The sequence below is a fragment of the Anomaloglossus baeobatrachus genome, chromosome 12, assembly GCF_048569485.1.
Source record: "Anomaloglossus baeobatrachus isolate aAnoBae1 chromosome 12, aAnoBae1.hap1, whole genome shotgun sequence".
Taxonomy (NCBI): Eukaryota; Metazoa; Chordata; class Amphibia; order Anura; family Aromobatidae; genus Anomaloglossus; species Anomaloglossus baeobatrachus.
The window spans coordinates 56,438,411-56,451,093 of NC_134364.1; the positions used below are offsets into that span (position 1 = coordinate 56,438,411).

The following is a 12,683-nucleotide window of genomic DNA, read 5'->3' on the forward strand; positions in this document are numbered from 1 at the left end:
CCCCCATCATCCTGCTCATAGACCCCCCCATCATCCTGCTCATAGACCCCCCCATCATCCTGCTCATAGACCCCCCCCATCATCCTGCTCATAGACCCCCCCATCATCCTGCTCATAGACCCCCCCCATCATCCTGCTCATAGACCCCCCCCATCATCCTGCTCATAGACCCCCCCATCATCCTGCTCATAGACCCCCCCCATCATCCTGCTCATAGACCCCCCCCCATCATCCTGCTCATAGACCCCCCCATCATCCTGCTCATAGACCCCCCCATCATCCTGCTCATAGACCCCCCCATCATCCTGCTCATAGACCCCCCCATCATCCTGCTCATAGACCCCCCCTTCATCCTGCTCATAGACCCCCCCATCATCCTGCTCATAGACCCCCCCATCATCCTGCTCATAGACCCCCCCCCCCCATCATCCTGCTCATAGACCCCCCCATCATCCTGCTCATAGACCCCCCCCCCATCATCCTGCTCATAGACCCCCCCCCAATCATCCTGCTCATATATCCCCATCATCCTGCTTATATACCCCCATCCTGCTATATGTCCGGCATCCTGTGGCACACACAAAAAAAATAGTAAACGTTTATACTGTACTCACCTTTCCTCGCTCCATGCAGCATGGCTCCTCCTCCCGTCTGTGCCGGCAGCGCTGTGTGGAGCCGGCCACGATCCCTGCAGCATCGCAATGTCCTCCTGTCTGCCGGCTGCGTGTGGAGACGTGCGCACATCGATGACGTCATCGCTGTGAGCGCTGCTAGTCTCCACACAGCCTGAGCCAGCAGACAGGAGGAGATCGCGGTGCTGCAGGGGGACGGTGAGTACAGTATACTGATTCACTGCACCCCGCGCTGATGATGATGCACAGGGGCAGTGAATACAGCCGCATGATCCCTCCAGGCTGTAGTTGCCAGGGGTGATCATGCGGCCGGCTGTTTACTATGCGCGCACCCCCCGCCCATCATCCCGCCCACCTGTCAGCGTCCGCTTCAGTGCTGAGAAATGATGGGCGGGATGATGGGTGTGCATATGTAATGAGCGGGCCCACGTGGTCACGGCAGGCGCTGCTACAGCCTGCTCGTGCCACGATGACCCGCTCCACCACAGCACCCTCATTCCCCTCAACCACATTCAGACCATAAGACGCACCCCCCACTTTCCCCCAACATTTGGGGGGAAAAAAGTGCGTCTTATGGTCCGAAAAATACGGTACTCACATTGGGGAAAAAAATAGTAACCCAGCGCCACCAAAATAGTAAAAAAAAACCCAACCCTCTTTTTATTCCATAATTATCTTCATCCAGAATACAAATATCATAGTGCACAATAAAGATTATATTTTCTTTTGAATGGATATTTAGACTGATCATTGTTATGACTTAAAAACTCTGAGAAGTTTGAAATGCGTTACAAAAAGTTTCATTGTGCCCTATGGAATTTTTTATTCTGGATTGAGACAATTATGGAATAAAGAGTTTTACTTTTCTTACTATTTTGGTGGTGCTGGATAACCATTTTTTTTTTCCTAAAAGTCTAAAGGTACACATTAGATAAGAGAGCTTAATGTCCAATTTTTGGCTGGACCGATCAACCATCTAGGGTCCTCCTGACTCTTCCCCAACTGATTTTTTTTTTTCTTTTTCCCCTTGACATATCATGGGCGAGGGGCTACTTTTTTTTTTTTTTTCCTTTCTTTCTTTCAGGGGTAATAGGCCTCTAAAAGAGAAATTTTTCTACTGTCTCTTGACAATACTTGATGCTCAGCCCAGTTGAGTGCCTACGTTTACGGATAGTCGGAAGGGATAACTGTGTACTGAACGATCCTGTATGGCCGGCTTAAGTTGTTAGAAGGCCCTTAGGATTTGACGCGGTGACTATATAGCTAAAGGTTTTTATGTTTTGTCTACACACTTTTTTTTTCTTTTACAATTTTTTATCATTTATGGATTTTGATTTTTAAGGGTTTTTTTTTTTCATATAGAAGCATTTTTAATTTTCTAATTGTTGCTCACGCGTGTCTCCATATGTCCTATGGGGGGGGAATGGACAATCTAATTCCCAACGCATCAATTGTTTTGCATAAAAACATTTTCTCAATTCCCCCACTCCCCCCAAAACAAAATCAAACAAACACCTTTTATGTAGTACATTTTCAGTGTCACTGAAGACTTTAAAAGTGTTTTTCCATTAACAAAATGTGTTGATAAAGTATATCTGGTTAGACTTCCACTGATCATAAGAAACGGGGGTCACAGAGACCCCGGTGTGAAGTGCGCATGATTGACCACAGCTTTATTCACAGTCTATAGTACGGACATACAATAGGATAAAGAGTTGCACACTAGTCACAATGTATAGGGGAATGATGAAAAGCAGAACTGCTATAGGAATACTAGACGGAAAAACTATGTGAAAAAATGACAAATATGAAAATGGAATATGCATAACTGCTATGAATAATAGCAATATAAGAGATGTTTAGCCATTGTATTGATCAATGCAAAAGAGCCCCAAACCACGCCAAGGTAATCTCTATTTTTGGGGTCCCTAACCTATGTGTAACCTCACCTGTAGTTAAAAAACTTGCTCTATATGGGAAGCAAAGAACTAAGCTATATATGTGAAATAAGACACATGGCTATGGGTGGGGCAGGGATCTCAGACAGAAAATGCATACTAATTAAAGAATGTACGTCTGGAACACCACCAGTGGTGTGAACAAGGTGCAAGACTCAAAACATATTCCTATTATTCATAGCAGTTATGCATATTCCATTTTCATGTTTTTCATTTTTTTTAGATAGTCCATTGTATTTTTCAGCCTAGTATTCCCATAGCAGTTCTGCTTTTCATCATTCCCCTATACATTGTGATAGTGTGCAACTCTTTATCCTATTGTATAGTTATGTTTTTGAGTCTTGCACCTTGTTCACACCATTGGTGTTCCAGACGTACATTCTTTATTTAGTATGCATTTTCGGTCTGAGAACCCTGCCCCTCCCATAGCCATGTGTCTTATTTCACATATATAGCTTGGTCCTTTGCTTTCCATACAGAGCAATTTTTTTTTAACTACAGGTGAGGTTACACATAGGTTTGGGGACCCCAAAAATAGAGATTACCTTGGCGTGGTTTTGGGGCTCTTTTGCATTGATCAATACAATGGCTAAACATCTCTTATATTCCTATTATTCATAGAAGTTATGCATATTTCCATTTCCATGTTTTTCATTTTTTCAGATAGTTCATTGTATTTTTCAGTCTAGTATTCCCGTAGCAGTTCTGCTTTTCATCATTCCCCTATACATTGTGACTAGTGTGCAACTCTTTATCCTATTGTATAGTTATGTTTTTGAGTCTTGCACCTTGTACACACCATTGGTGTTCCAGACGTACATTCTTTAATTATATAGGACGGACATATGCTGAGTATAGCGCTTGGCTGCTAGTCCCCTAGACAATAAGTGGAGCGGAGGTCCATATTCTTGACCGTGACAACGTTCATATGGGGCTCAGTAGGACTCGCTGAGATAAGTGCTTTATTCCCTATCCTATAAATTGGGTACAAGCCCTGGGGTTCACCACTTCAGGACCCAACTTCACTTTTTTTTCTGGTGGCCCAGTACAAAAACGTACAAATTTTCATGGGTGTCATCAAAACTGAACCCAAAATGTTAGACACCAGAAAGATTGTCCGCCTGGCTATTACATGGTTAATGATGCGTATAGTATATCCTCATACCAGCAAACACAGTCTGTACTATACAATACCGGAGGGTAACGTGAAGTATATAAATAGGGGTGCATTAGAGGAAATCCTCTTGGTTTTTATATTTCTGATGTCCTATAGTGTCACTGTAAGGCTGTGTGCGTATTGCATGCATTTACACTGCGTCTAGCACTGCCGCGTAAAGGCATGCGTCCTGTGTCTCCTGCACAATCTATGAAGATTGTGCATAATCCGTCTGCACATTGCGTTTGAGAGCGCAGCGATTTGGATGCTGAAATTTTGATCCAAATCACTGTGCTCAAAAATGCAGCATGTCCCTTCTTTCGTGCGCTTTGGATGCAGCTCCCACTCTGAGAGAGGCAGCATCCCGAGCGCATGAAATCAGCTTTTTTTTTCTTCTGCAACATTGCATCCATTACGCGGTGTTTCTGCAGCGATTTGAAGCGCACATATGCTGCCAAATCACTGCAGAAATGTCAGCATTTACGTGCGAACACAACCTTATACTTATATCAGGTATTAATGTACAATTATGAACTATTGCATTGAACCCTGTATGTAGGTTTTCATGAATATTACGTCGGAGAAGGTCGATCTCGTTTTTGAACTACAACTTTATTATTGATAAATTGCTTCAGTGCTTCAGCCGCATTCATGGCTTCGTGGTAGTAAAACTTTACAAGCGGCTACAACCTTGACAATGCTGCAATTTTTTTTTTTTGACCACGCAAAACGGAAAAATGTCTTTTTGCTTCTTTTTTTGCTCTAAAAAAAAAAAAAGCATACAAAAAAGCAAACAATGCAACATTGTTTACTAAAATGAGTATATACCCTGCTCTAAAAGTAAAAATCAGTAGTGGATAGAAATAAATAACATAGAGGACTTGGTAAACACTGCTTTTCATCAAAAAGCATAAAAGCCATCCCACCGCGACAAGGTGTACCACCAGTCGGGAAGGTCCTACACTTTTCAATATTAAAACCTCATGTATTTGACTTAATTGCGTCACTGTACAAGCGCCATTCAAACAAAACCCAAGATAAAAATAAAATGAACATAGACCTTGCTCTAAAGTAAAAAGCAATAGTGTATAGACCTAAATAGCATAGGGTACTTAGTAAACACTATTTTTATTTTATTTATTTATCAGAAAAGCATCACCGCGACAAGGTTTACCCCCAATCGGGATGGTCCTACACTTTCTAATTTTAAAACCTCCTCAGTTTTACTTTATTGCTTCACTATACAACCTCGCTCCTAGTCTACAGCGTTATCATGGGCACCCATTACAGACGTGGAAATCTGTGTGGTCCCACTGTACTTCTGTATACCTTATATATCATAAGGCACAATCTGGCCGGACCCGATTTGTAGTTCACTTCACTCTTTGGGTCAGCAGACCTCAAAATAGATAGGGGCAGAGTAGGACCCAGACTCGACTGTATAGACACCTGCCCGTGGAAAGCTGTATAAAAACAAAATATCCAACCCAAAAAGGGGGAGACACACCCCTGTTTGTACAGGGTACAGAAAAAAAACTAAAGCAGGACCAAAGAAATGAGCCGGAACATATGTTAGTATAAGTGCAATGTGCTTTAGTTTGTATATACAGTACCTTTCCACGGGCAGGTGTGGGTCCTGCTCTGCCCCCATCTTTTTGGAGGTTAGCTGGCACAAATTACAAGAGTTAGGGTCCTTCCCGATTGGGTACACTTTGTTGCATTGGAATGGCTTTTAAGCTTTTTTGATCAAAATAGTGACAACTAAGTACCCGATGTTATTTACATGCACTATTCTTTGGTTCACCATACGTGTACACTGGAAGTGTACATAGCTTGTATAGAGCGGCTCAAGAGCTGAGCCTGCTATATGGGTCCTAGCTATAGTCCATAGCTGGCACCCAACAGCATCTAATGTCAGCAGAACGAGGTGCGATTACAACGTATCACCGAAAGTATGATTATGGTAATAGCAAATGCACAGGGTTCTTATATATAATATAGACACTATTCATAAAAAGTGAGGGATATTTGATTTTCAGGTGAAATTTCAGGATGATCCTGAAATGCCCTTTCAACATAATGTGACCTTCTCTAATCTTTTGGATGCTCATGTCCAACTGTTCAATGTTTCATGACTTTCTGCACAAATTGCTGTTCTCTAGCAAGGAACTTAATGGCAAAATTCACAACAGGTGTTTGGTCCATGGTTCGCCCAATAAATTTCAGAGTTCAGTTAGAATTGATATTAAACCGTCCTCCATCATCATGCTGTTCACATTTTGACATCATGAGACCTAGACAACACATAACAATTGATCAGCAGTAACGCTCCATTGTGAGGCTTCAAGCAGAATATTCTAAGATGGAAGTGGCCACTAAGCTTAGCGCGTCACAGAGTGTCACCAGCAGGTTGTACAGAGAGACTGGAAGATCCACAGAAGAGCATAGACGTGGACACCCTTTGGCCACAGCCCACACTGATGACCGCTTCATTGAAAACAGTGTACTTTGGAACCAGATGATGAATGTCACACAACTCCAGGCACATTTAATGGAGGTGAGAGGCACCAAGTGTCACATCAGACCATTTAAAACAGTTTATCTCAGAGAGGTCTGTGTGCTAGTCGACCTGAAAGGTACTTGACTGCACCACCAGGCAAAGGCGTCATCTACGCTGGATGAGGGACCAGTGGGCCTCAGTGCTATTCACTTATGAAAGACCATTCAGTCTGAGCAGAATTGATGGTCGCTAACAATGTTAGAGACGTCAAGGAGAGCGCTGTGCACCGCCACTTCTGTCACCAAATGAGCCTTTGGTGGTTGTGGTGGTGTTAGTGCCTGGGGTGTCTAGTCAGTACAGAACAGCCCTACACTGTGTGACTGGTACACTGCCAGCCCCTACTACTGGAATAACATTGTTAATCCAATCCTTGTGCCTCTCCATGAACAGCAACGGCCTAATTTCATCTTCATGGACGACAGTGCTCCAGCTCATTGTAGTCACATCATTAGAGAACGGCTGCTAGACACTGGGGAACCTCAAATCGAGCAGCTGCACTTTCTCCAGACCTGAATCCCATAGAAAACCTACAATATCCATGGAGTCACTGTCTAGAGGCCGTAACTCTGTACCGCAGAACCTCAATGACCTGAGGGCCACGCTTTAAGAAAAGTAGATTGCCTCCACAGACCATAACGCCACTTGTGACCAGCAGGAGGCGTTCTTGTCAGCTGTAATAGATGCTCAAGGCCACATAAGTTACTGAGACACTGACATTTTGGGTGGTATACCGGCCACTGGTGTTGGCTTTAGTTTCAATTAATTGTTTGAGATGAGGAAATGACCATTGTTGCTTTTACTTAAATGCCCGACTGTCATGATAACATATCAGTGCAGTGTGATGAACGAGGCGATTGCTGCCATGTACCCAGCGATCGGCTGATTATTGGCCTGTGTGATAGGATCTGTAACAATAATGTAAAGTAATGACAAGTTCCTCTTTTTTTTTCTCCTCAGGAAAGAGACAGATCCACAATTTGGGAGTCCAACTGCAGCTCAACAAACACTGTTTGGACACCGCATTCAACTTCTTCAAAATGGCCGTCAGCAAGCACCTGACCCGCGGTAGGAAGATGACGCATGTTATAGCCGCCTGCCTCTACCTGGTGTGCCGGACGGAAGGAACTCCCCGTATCCTTACATTTTTTTAATCTGGTAGCATAACAAGCCGTACGATAATTTGCCTTTTTGCAAAGCCTCTTCCGTGCAATCGTTTTCCACCTTCGCGAGCTATAAATGCGCTATTAGGCCGCTACCTGTCAGAATAAACATTGAGCAATCCGCCTTGAACAATACCTGTTACTTCTCACCTCTCAGTAATGTTACATTAAGTGTGACATTTTATTCTTTTTTTCTTAGTCGAGCTGGAAAATCCGGTCTCCTGAGACTCGTGTTGTTATACAGCGATGTAGGAGGCAGCTATTTCAGCACCGCGGTGTAGAGACTGTTCCCGGCTCCCTCGCATACATACTGCCGTTACGAAGTATCTGCAGGAGGTATCTCGAGGGCATTGTCCAGGGAAACCCAAGACGTGGTTGACGTTGGCAGTCTGAGGGCTTAGTAATGTCTACCTTGTACCGTCTGATTGCCAGATAATCGGATTAACTGTGTCTATTAATTGTCTGTGTCTGCAGCCGGCGTTCACAAAACACCGTGTCACTGACCTCTTGTAGAGGTGGACATTTTGGCTTGCAGGGGTCTCTTGTAGAGCCCGGGGGTCTGGGTTTAGTGTTGAAAATCCACAGAGGCTCATTGTAGACCTTGTCCTCAGAGTTTGCTAAAGAAATGTCGCTCGTAGAAATAAAATGCCCTGCTGGGAAATCAGATGTGTGAACTGCAACCGATAGACTACTCTGTTCCAGGAAAATAGGAATGTTTTTTTTTTTTTCCGAGAATTTTTTCTTCCTGATGGTGCATTTACATGAAATCGCGAGCGCGGATCAACTATATACATACCAATATGGATCAATCACATGTGGTCGATAAAAAAGCTATTGGGACAGAACGATTGCTAATACGATTGACCTGTGCTCGTACATTTTTATCGACAGCACAATTACACAAGTTGATGTGCTGCCGACAGCGTTGATTTATTGGCGGTTTGCTCATTCGGCAGCATGTTTACACGGGTCAGTGAATGTTGGTTTGCCTATTATTATTATTATTATTATTAATTATTATTTATTATTATAGCGCCATCAATTCATTGGCGCTTTACATGTGAAAGGGGTATACATAATAGGGACAAGTACAATAATCATAAACAGTACAAGGCACAGACTGATACAGGAGGATAGAGGTCTTGGCAAAATATCCGTGTGGGTAAATGACAAACTCAGACTAATTTGAATATCTTTAAGCACTGGCAGACACACACTGTGCAAGGACTATGTATGGGCCCTTTGCAGCCCTAGATCCATAAAAATACAAAATTACACCTGCTTTGGGGGTAGCAATGGGCCCTCTACCTCTTGGGCCCCTGTGCAGCCACACAGGTTGCATCACTGATATCTCCACCCCTGTATTTAAGATTGGTCCGAGGTCTTGGTGTAATCTCCAACGATAGAAAACTTAATAACTCAAATATTTTTTGCTTTTCTGTCTACAGCTCTGTAATGGATATGAATAATTAGGGGTCCATTTAGATGAGCTGCCTGCGACTGTTAATTGATCGTTAATTCTATTGTTCCAGATGCATAAAAAAATAATCTGCAGCTCATTTCTAGTTTACAAAGGTCAATGTGCTGCCGAGATTTGCTTGGGTAGTCGAGGTGAGCCCGTCCCACCATCCAACTAATCATTACACGTATAGAGCGCCCGAGCATGGTAGTGCCCGCTCATCACTAGTTACGAATACAGAGCACCCGAGCATGGTAGTGCCCGCTCATCATTAGTTACAAGTACAGAGCACCCGAGCATGGTAGTGCCCACTCATTACTAGTTACGAATACAGAGCACCCGAGCATGGTAGTGCCCGCTCATCATTAGTTACAAGTACAGAGCACCCGAGCATGGTAGTGCCCACTCATCACTAGTTACGAATACAGAGCACCCGAGCATGGTAGTGCCCGCTCATCACTAGTTACAAGTACAGAGCACCCGAGCATGGTAGTGCCCGCTCATCACTAGTTATGAATACAGAGCACACGAGCATGGCAGTGCCCGCTCATCACTAGTTACGAGTACAGAGCACCCGAGCATGGTAGTGCCCGCTCATCACTAGTTACGAGTACAGAGCACCCGAGCATGGTAGTGCCTGATCATCACTATTTACGAGTACCGAGCACCCGAGCATGGTAGTGCCCGCTCATCACTAGTTACGAATACAGAGCACCCGAGCATGGTAGTGCCCTCTCATCACTAGTTACGAGTACCGAGCACCCGAGCATGGTAGTGCCCGCTCATCATTAGTTACAAGAACAGAGCACCCGAGCATGGTAGTGCCCACTTGAGTTTAAAACGCTGTTTATTTTTTCCACAAAAAAAATAAAATCAAAAACGCAATATGTAAACAATATCATTGGGCTTGTTCATATGTTGCTTTTTTGCCTTAGAAAAAACCACTGCCTTTTTAAACTCCCTGCAAAGTGAATAAGATATCTGAAAACTCATGCACACGCTGCTTATTTTTTCATTGCGGACTTGAACCAAAATATTTTGTATTTTTTTTTTCTTCTTTCAAATCTGTAGCATGTCAATTCTTCACAGTTTCTGCAGCGTGTTTCTGCATAAAAATGCGTATATTTTACATGGCTTTTTTCCTGCCAACACTGATTTTTTGCAGCAGAAAAATTTGCAGCAAATACTCAACTTGTGCACGTACCATTACTCTGCTGATTTTCTGCACTCAAGTCTGTGCCGAAGATCTGCATCAAATACACAATGTGCAAACATAGCCTAAAGGTATCTTTTACATATTATGTGAATAACTGCCATATCTGCTGATTTTTATTTTTCTGCCGGTCATAGAATGAATGGAGAATGTGGGGTACAAAAGATCCTTTTGTTCAGTTAGGAGAAAAAAATGACTCCACTTGTATCTGGCAGCGTTTTATTCTCTTCTGGACGCGCTGACAAGCTGGGAATCCATGCATATGGGGGTTAGAACGAATCGGGTTGTCATCCAGGTGAGCGTGTAGCCAGCAGCTTTCTTAGGAGTATGGTCACCCTTGCATTGGATGAGTTTTTTAAAAACAACATTGTTGTCGCTATATTCGCTTCCTAATTTCTGCATTTGACTTATGGTTTTCAAAATCCCATTTGCCGCATTGTAACATCTGACAGCAGAGGTCATACTGCGTTGTTACTGACCTCAGGCAGTATTTCTCTTACATACAGACTTTTCCAATAAGATCAAAGCTTGGCACTGCTGAGCAGAGAAATGGAAAATTTGCTTGGCAGCAATCAGTCTCTTCCAGGTTTCTTCTCAGCCTGCATCAAATTTTTTCTTATAAGGAACTTGACCTTCCAGTAAACACTTTTGCATTTAATGAGCAGTTATTCAATGTGATTATGGCCTCCTAATATTAGGATAGAGCCTGGCTTCTTCTTGTGGAGGTTATGGATCTGGCTTCTGCTTGTGGAGGTTAGAGAGCCCGGCTTCTGCTTGTGGAGGTTATGGATCCGGCTTCTGCTTGTGGAGGTTAGAGAGCCCGGCTTCTGCTTGTGGAGGTTACAGAGTGCGGCTTTTGCTTGTGGAAGGTAGAGAGCCCGGCTTCTGCTGTGGAGGGTAGAGAGCTCTGCTTCTGCTTGTGGAGGTTATGGATCCGGCTTCTGCTTGTGGAGGTTAGAGAGCCCGGCTTCTGCTTGTGGAGGTTACAGAGTGCGGCTTTTGCCTGTGGAAGGTAGAGAGCCCGGCTTCTGCTGTGGAGGTTAGAGAGCTCTGCTTCTGCTTGTGGAGGTTATGGATCCGGCTTCTGCTTGTGGAGGTTAGAGAGCCCGGCTTCTGCTTGTGGAGGTTAGAGAGCCCGGCGTCTGCTTGTGGAGGTTAGAGAGCTCTGCTTCTGCTTGTGGAGGTTAGAGAGCCCGGCTTTTGCTTGTGGAAGGTAGAGAGCCTGGCTTCTGCTGTGGAGGTTAGAGAGGCCCTCTTCTGCTTGTGGAGGGTAGAGAGCCCGGTTTCTGCTTGTGGAGGGTAGAGAGCCCGGTTTCTGCTTGTGGAGGGTAGAGAGCCCGGTTTCTTCTTGTGTAGGGTAGAGAGCCCGGTTTCTTCTTGTGGAGGGTAGAGAGCTCGGCTTTTGCTTGTGGAGGTTAGAGAGCCCGGCTTCTGCTTGTGGCGGTTAGAGAGCCCGGCTTCTGCTTGTGGCGGTTAAAGAGTCCGGCTTCTGCTTGTGGCGGTTAGAGAGCCCGGCTTCTGCTTGTGGCGGTTAGAGAGCCCGGCTTCTGCTTGTGGCGGTTAGAGAGCCCGGCTTCTGCTTGTGGAGGGTAGAGAGCCCGGCTTCTGCTTGTGGAGGGTAGAGAGCCCGGTTTCTGCTTGTGGAGGGTAGAGAGCCCGGTTTCTGCTTGTGGAGGGTAGAGAGCCCGGCTTCTGCTTGTGGAGGGTAGAGAGCCCGGCTTCTGCTTGTGGAGGGTAGAGAGCCCGGCTTCTGCTTGTGGAGGGTAGAGAGCCCGGCTTCTGCTTGTGGAGGGTAGAGAGCCCGGCTTCTGCTTGTGGAGGGTAGAGAGCCCGGCTTCTGCTTGTGGAGGGTAGAGAGCCCGGCTTCTGCTTGTGGCGGTTAGAGAGCCCGGCTTCTGCTTGTGGCGGTTAGAGAGCCCGGCTTCTGCTTGTGGCGGTTAGAGAGCCCGGCTTCTGCTTGTGGCGGTTAGAGAGCCCGGCTTGTGGCGGTTAGAGAGCCCGGCTTCTGCTTGTGGCGGTTAGAGAGCCCGGCTTGTGGCGGTTAGAGAGCCCGGCTTCTGCTTGTGGCGGTTAGAGAGCCCGGCTTCTGCTTGTGGCGGTTAGAGAGCCCGGCTTCTGCTTGTGGCGGTTAGAGAGCCCGGCTTCTGCTTGTGGCGGTTAGAGAGCCCGGCTTCTGCTTGTGGCGGTTAGAGAGCCCGGCTTCTGCTTGTGGTGATTAGAGAGCCCGGCTTCTGCTTGTGGTGATTAGAGAGCCCGGCTTCTGCTTGTGGCGGTTAGAGAGCCCGGCTTCTGCTTGTGGCGGTTAGAGAGCCCGGCTTCTGCTTGTGGCGGTTAGAGAGCCCGGCTTCTGCTTGTGGCGGTTAGAGAGCCCGGCTTGTGGCGGTTAGAGAGCCCGGCTTCTGCTTGTGGCGGTTAGAGAGCCCGGCTTGTGGCGGTTAGAGAGCCCGGCTTCTGCTTGTGGCGGTTAGAGAGCCCGGCTTCTGCTTGTGGAGGTTAGAGAGGCCGGCTTCTGCTTGTGGAGGTTAGAGAGCACGGCTTTTGCTTG

The 12,683-nt window shown here is 45.6% G+C and overlaps 1 protein-coding gene across 1 annotated transcript in view; it reads left to right on the top strand.

Moving 5' to 3' along the window:
* BRF1 (BRF1 general transcription factor IIIB subunit) overlaps positions 1 to 12,683 on the top strand; it is a 358,870-nt gene that overhangs the window by 46,215 nt on the left and 299,972 nt on the right. The window contains exon 3 of the mRNA XM_075330967.1: positions 7,264 to 7,437. Within this exon, the coding sequence (XP_075187082.1) occupies positions 7,264 to 7,437 (174 nt within the window). The remainder of the gene's footprint in view (positions 1 to 7,263; positions 7,438 to 12,683) is intronic.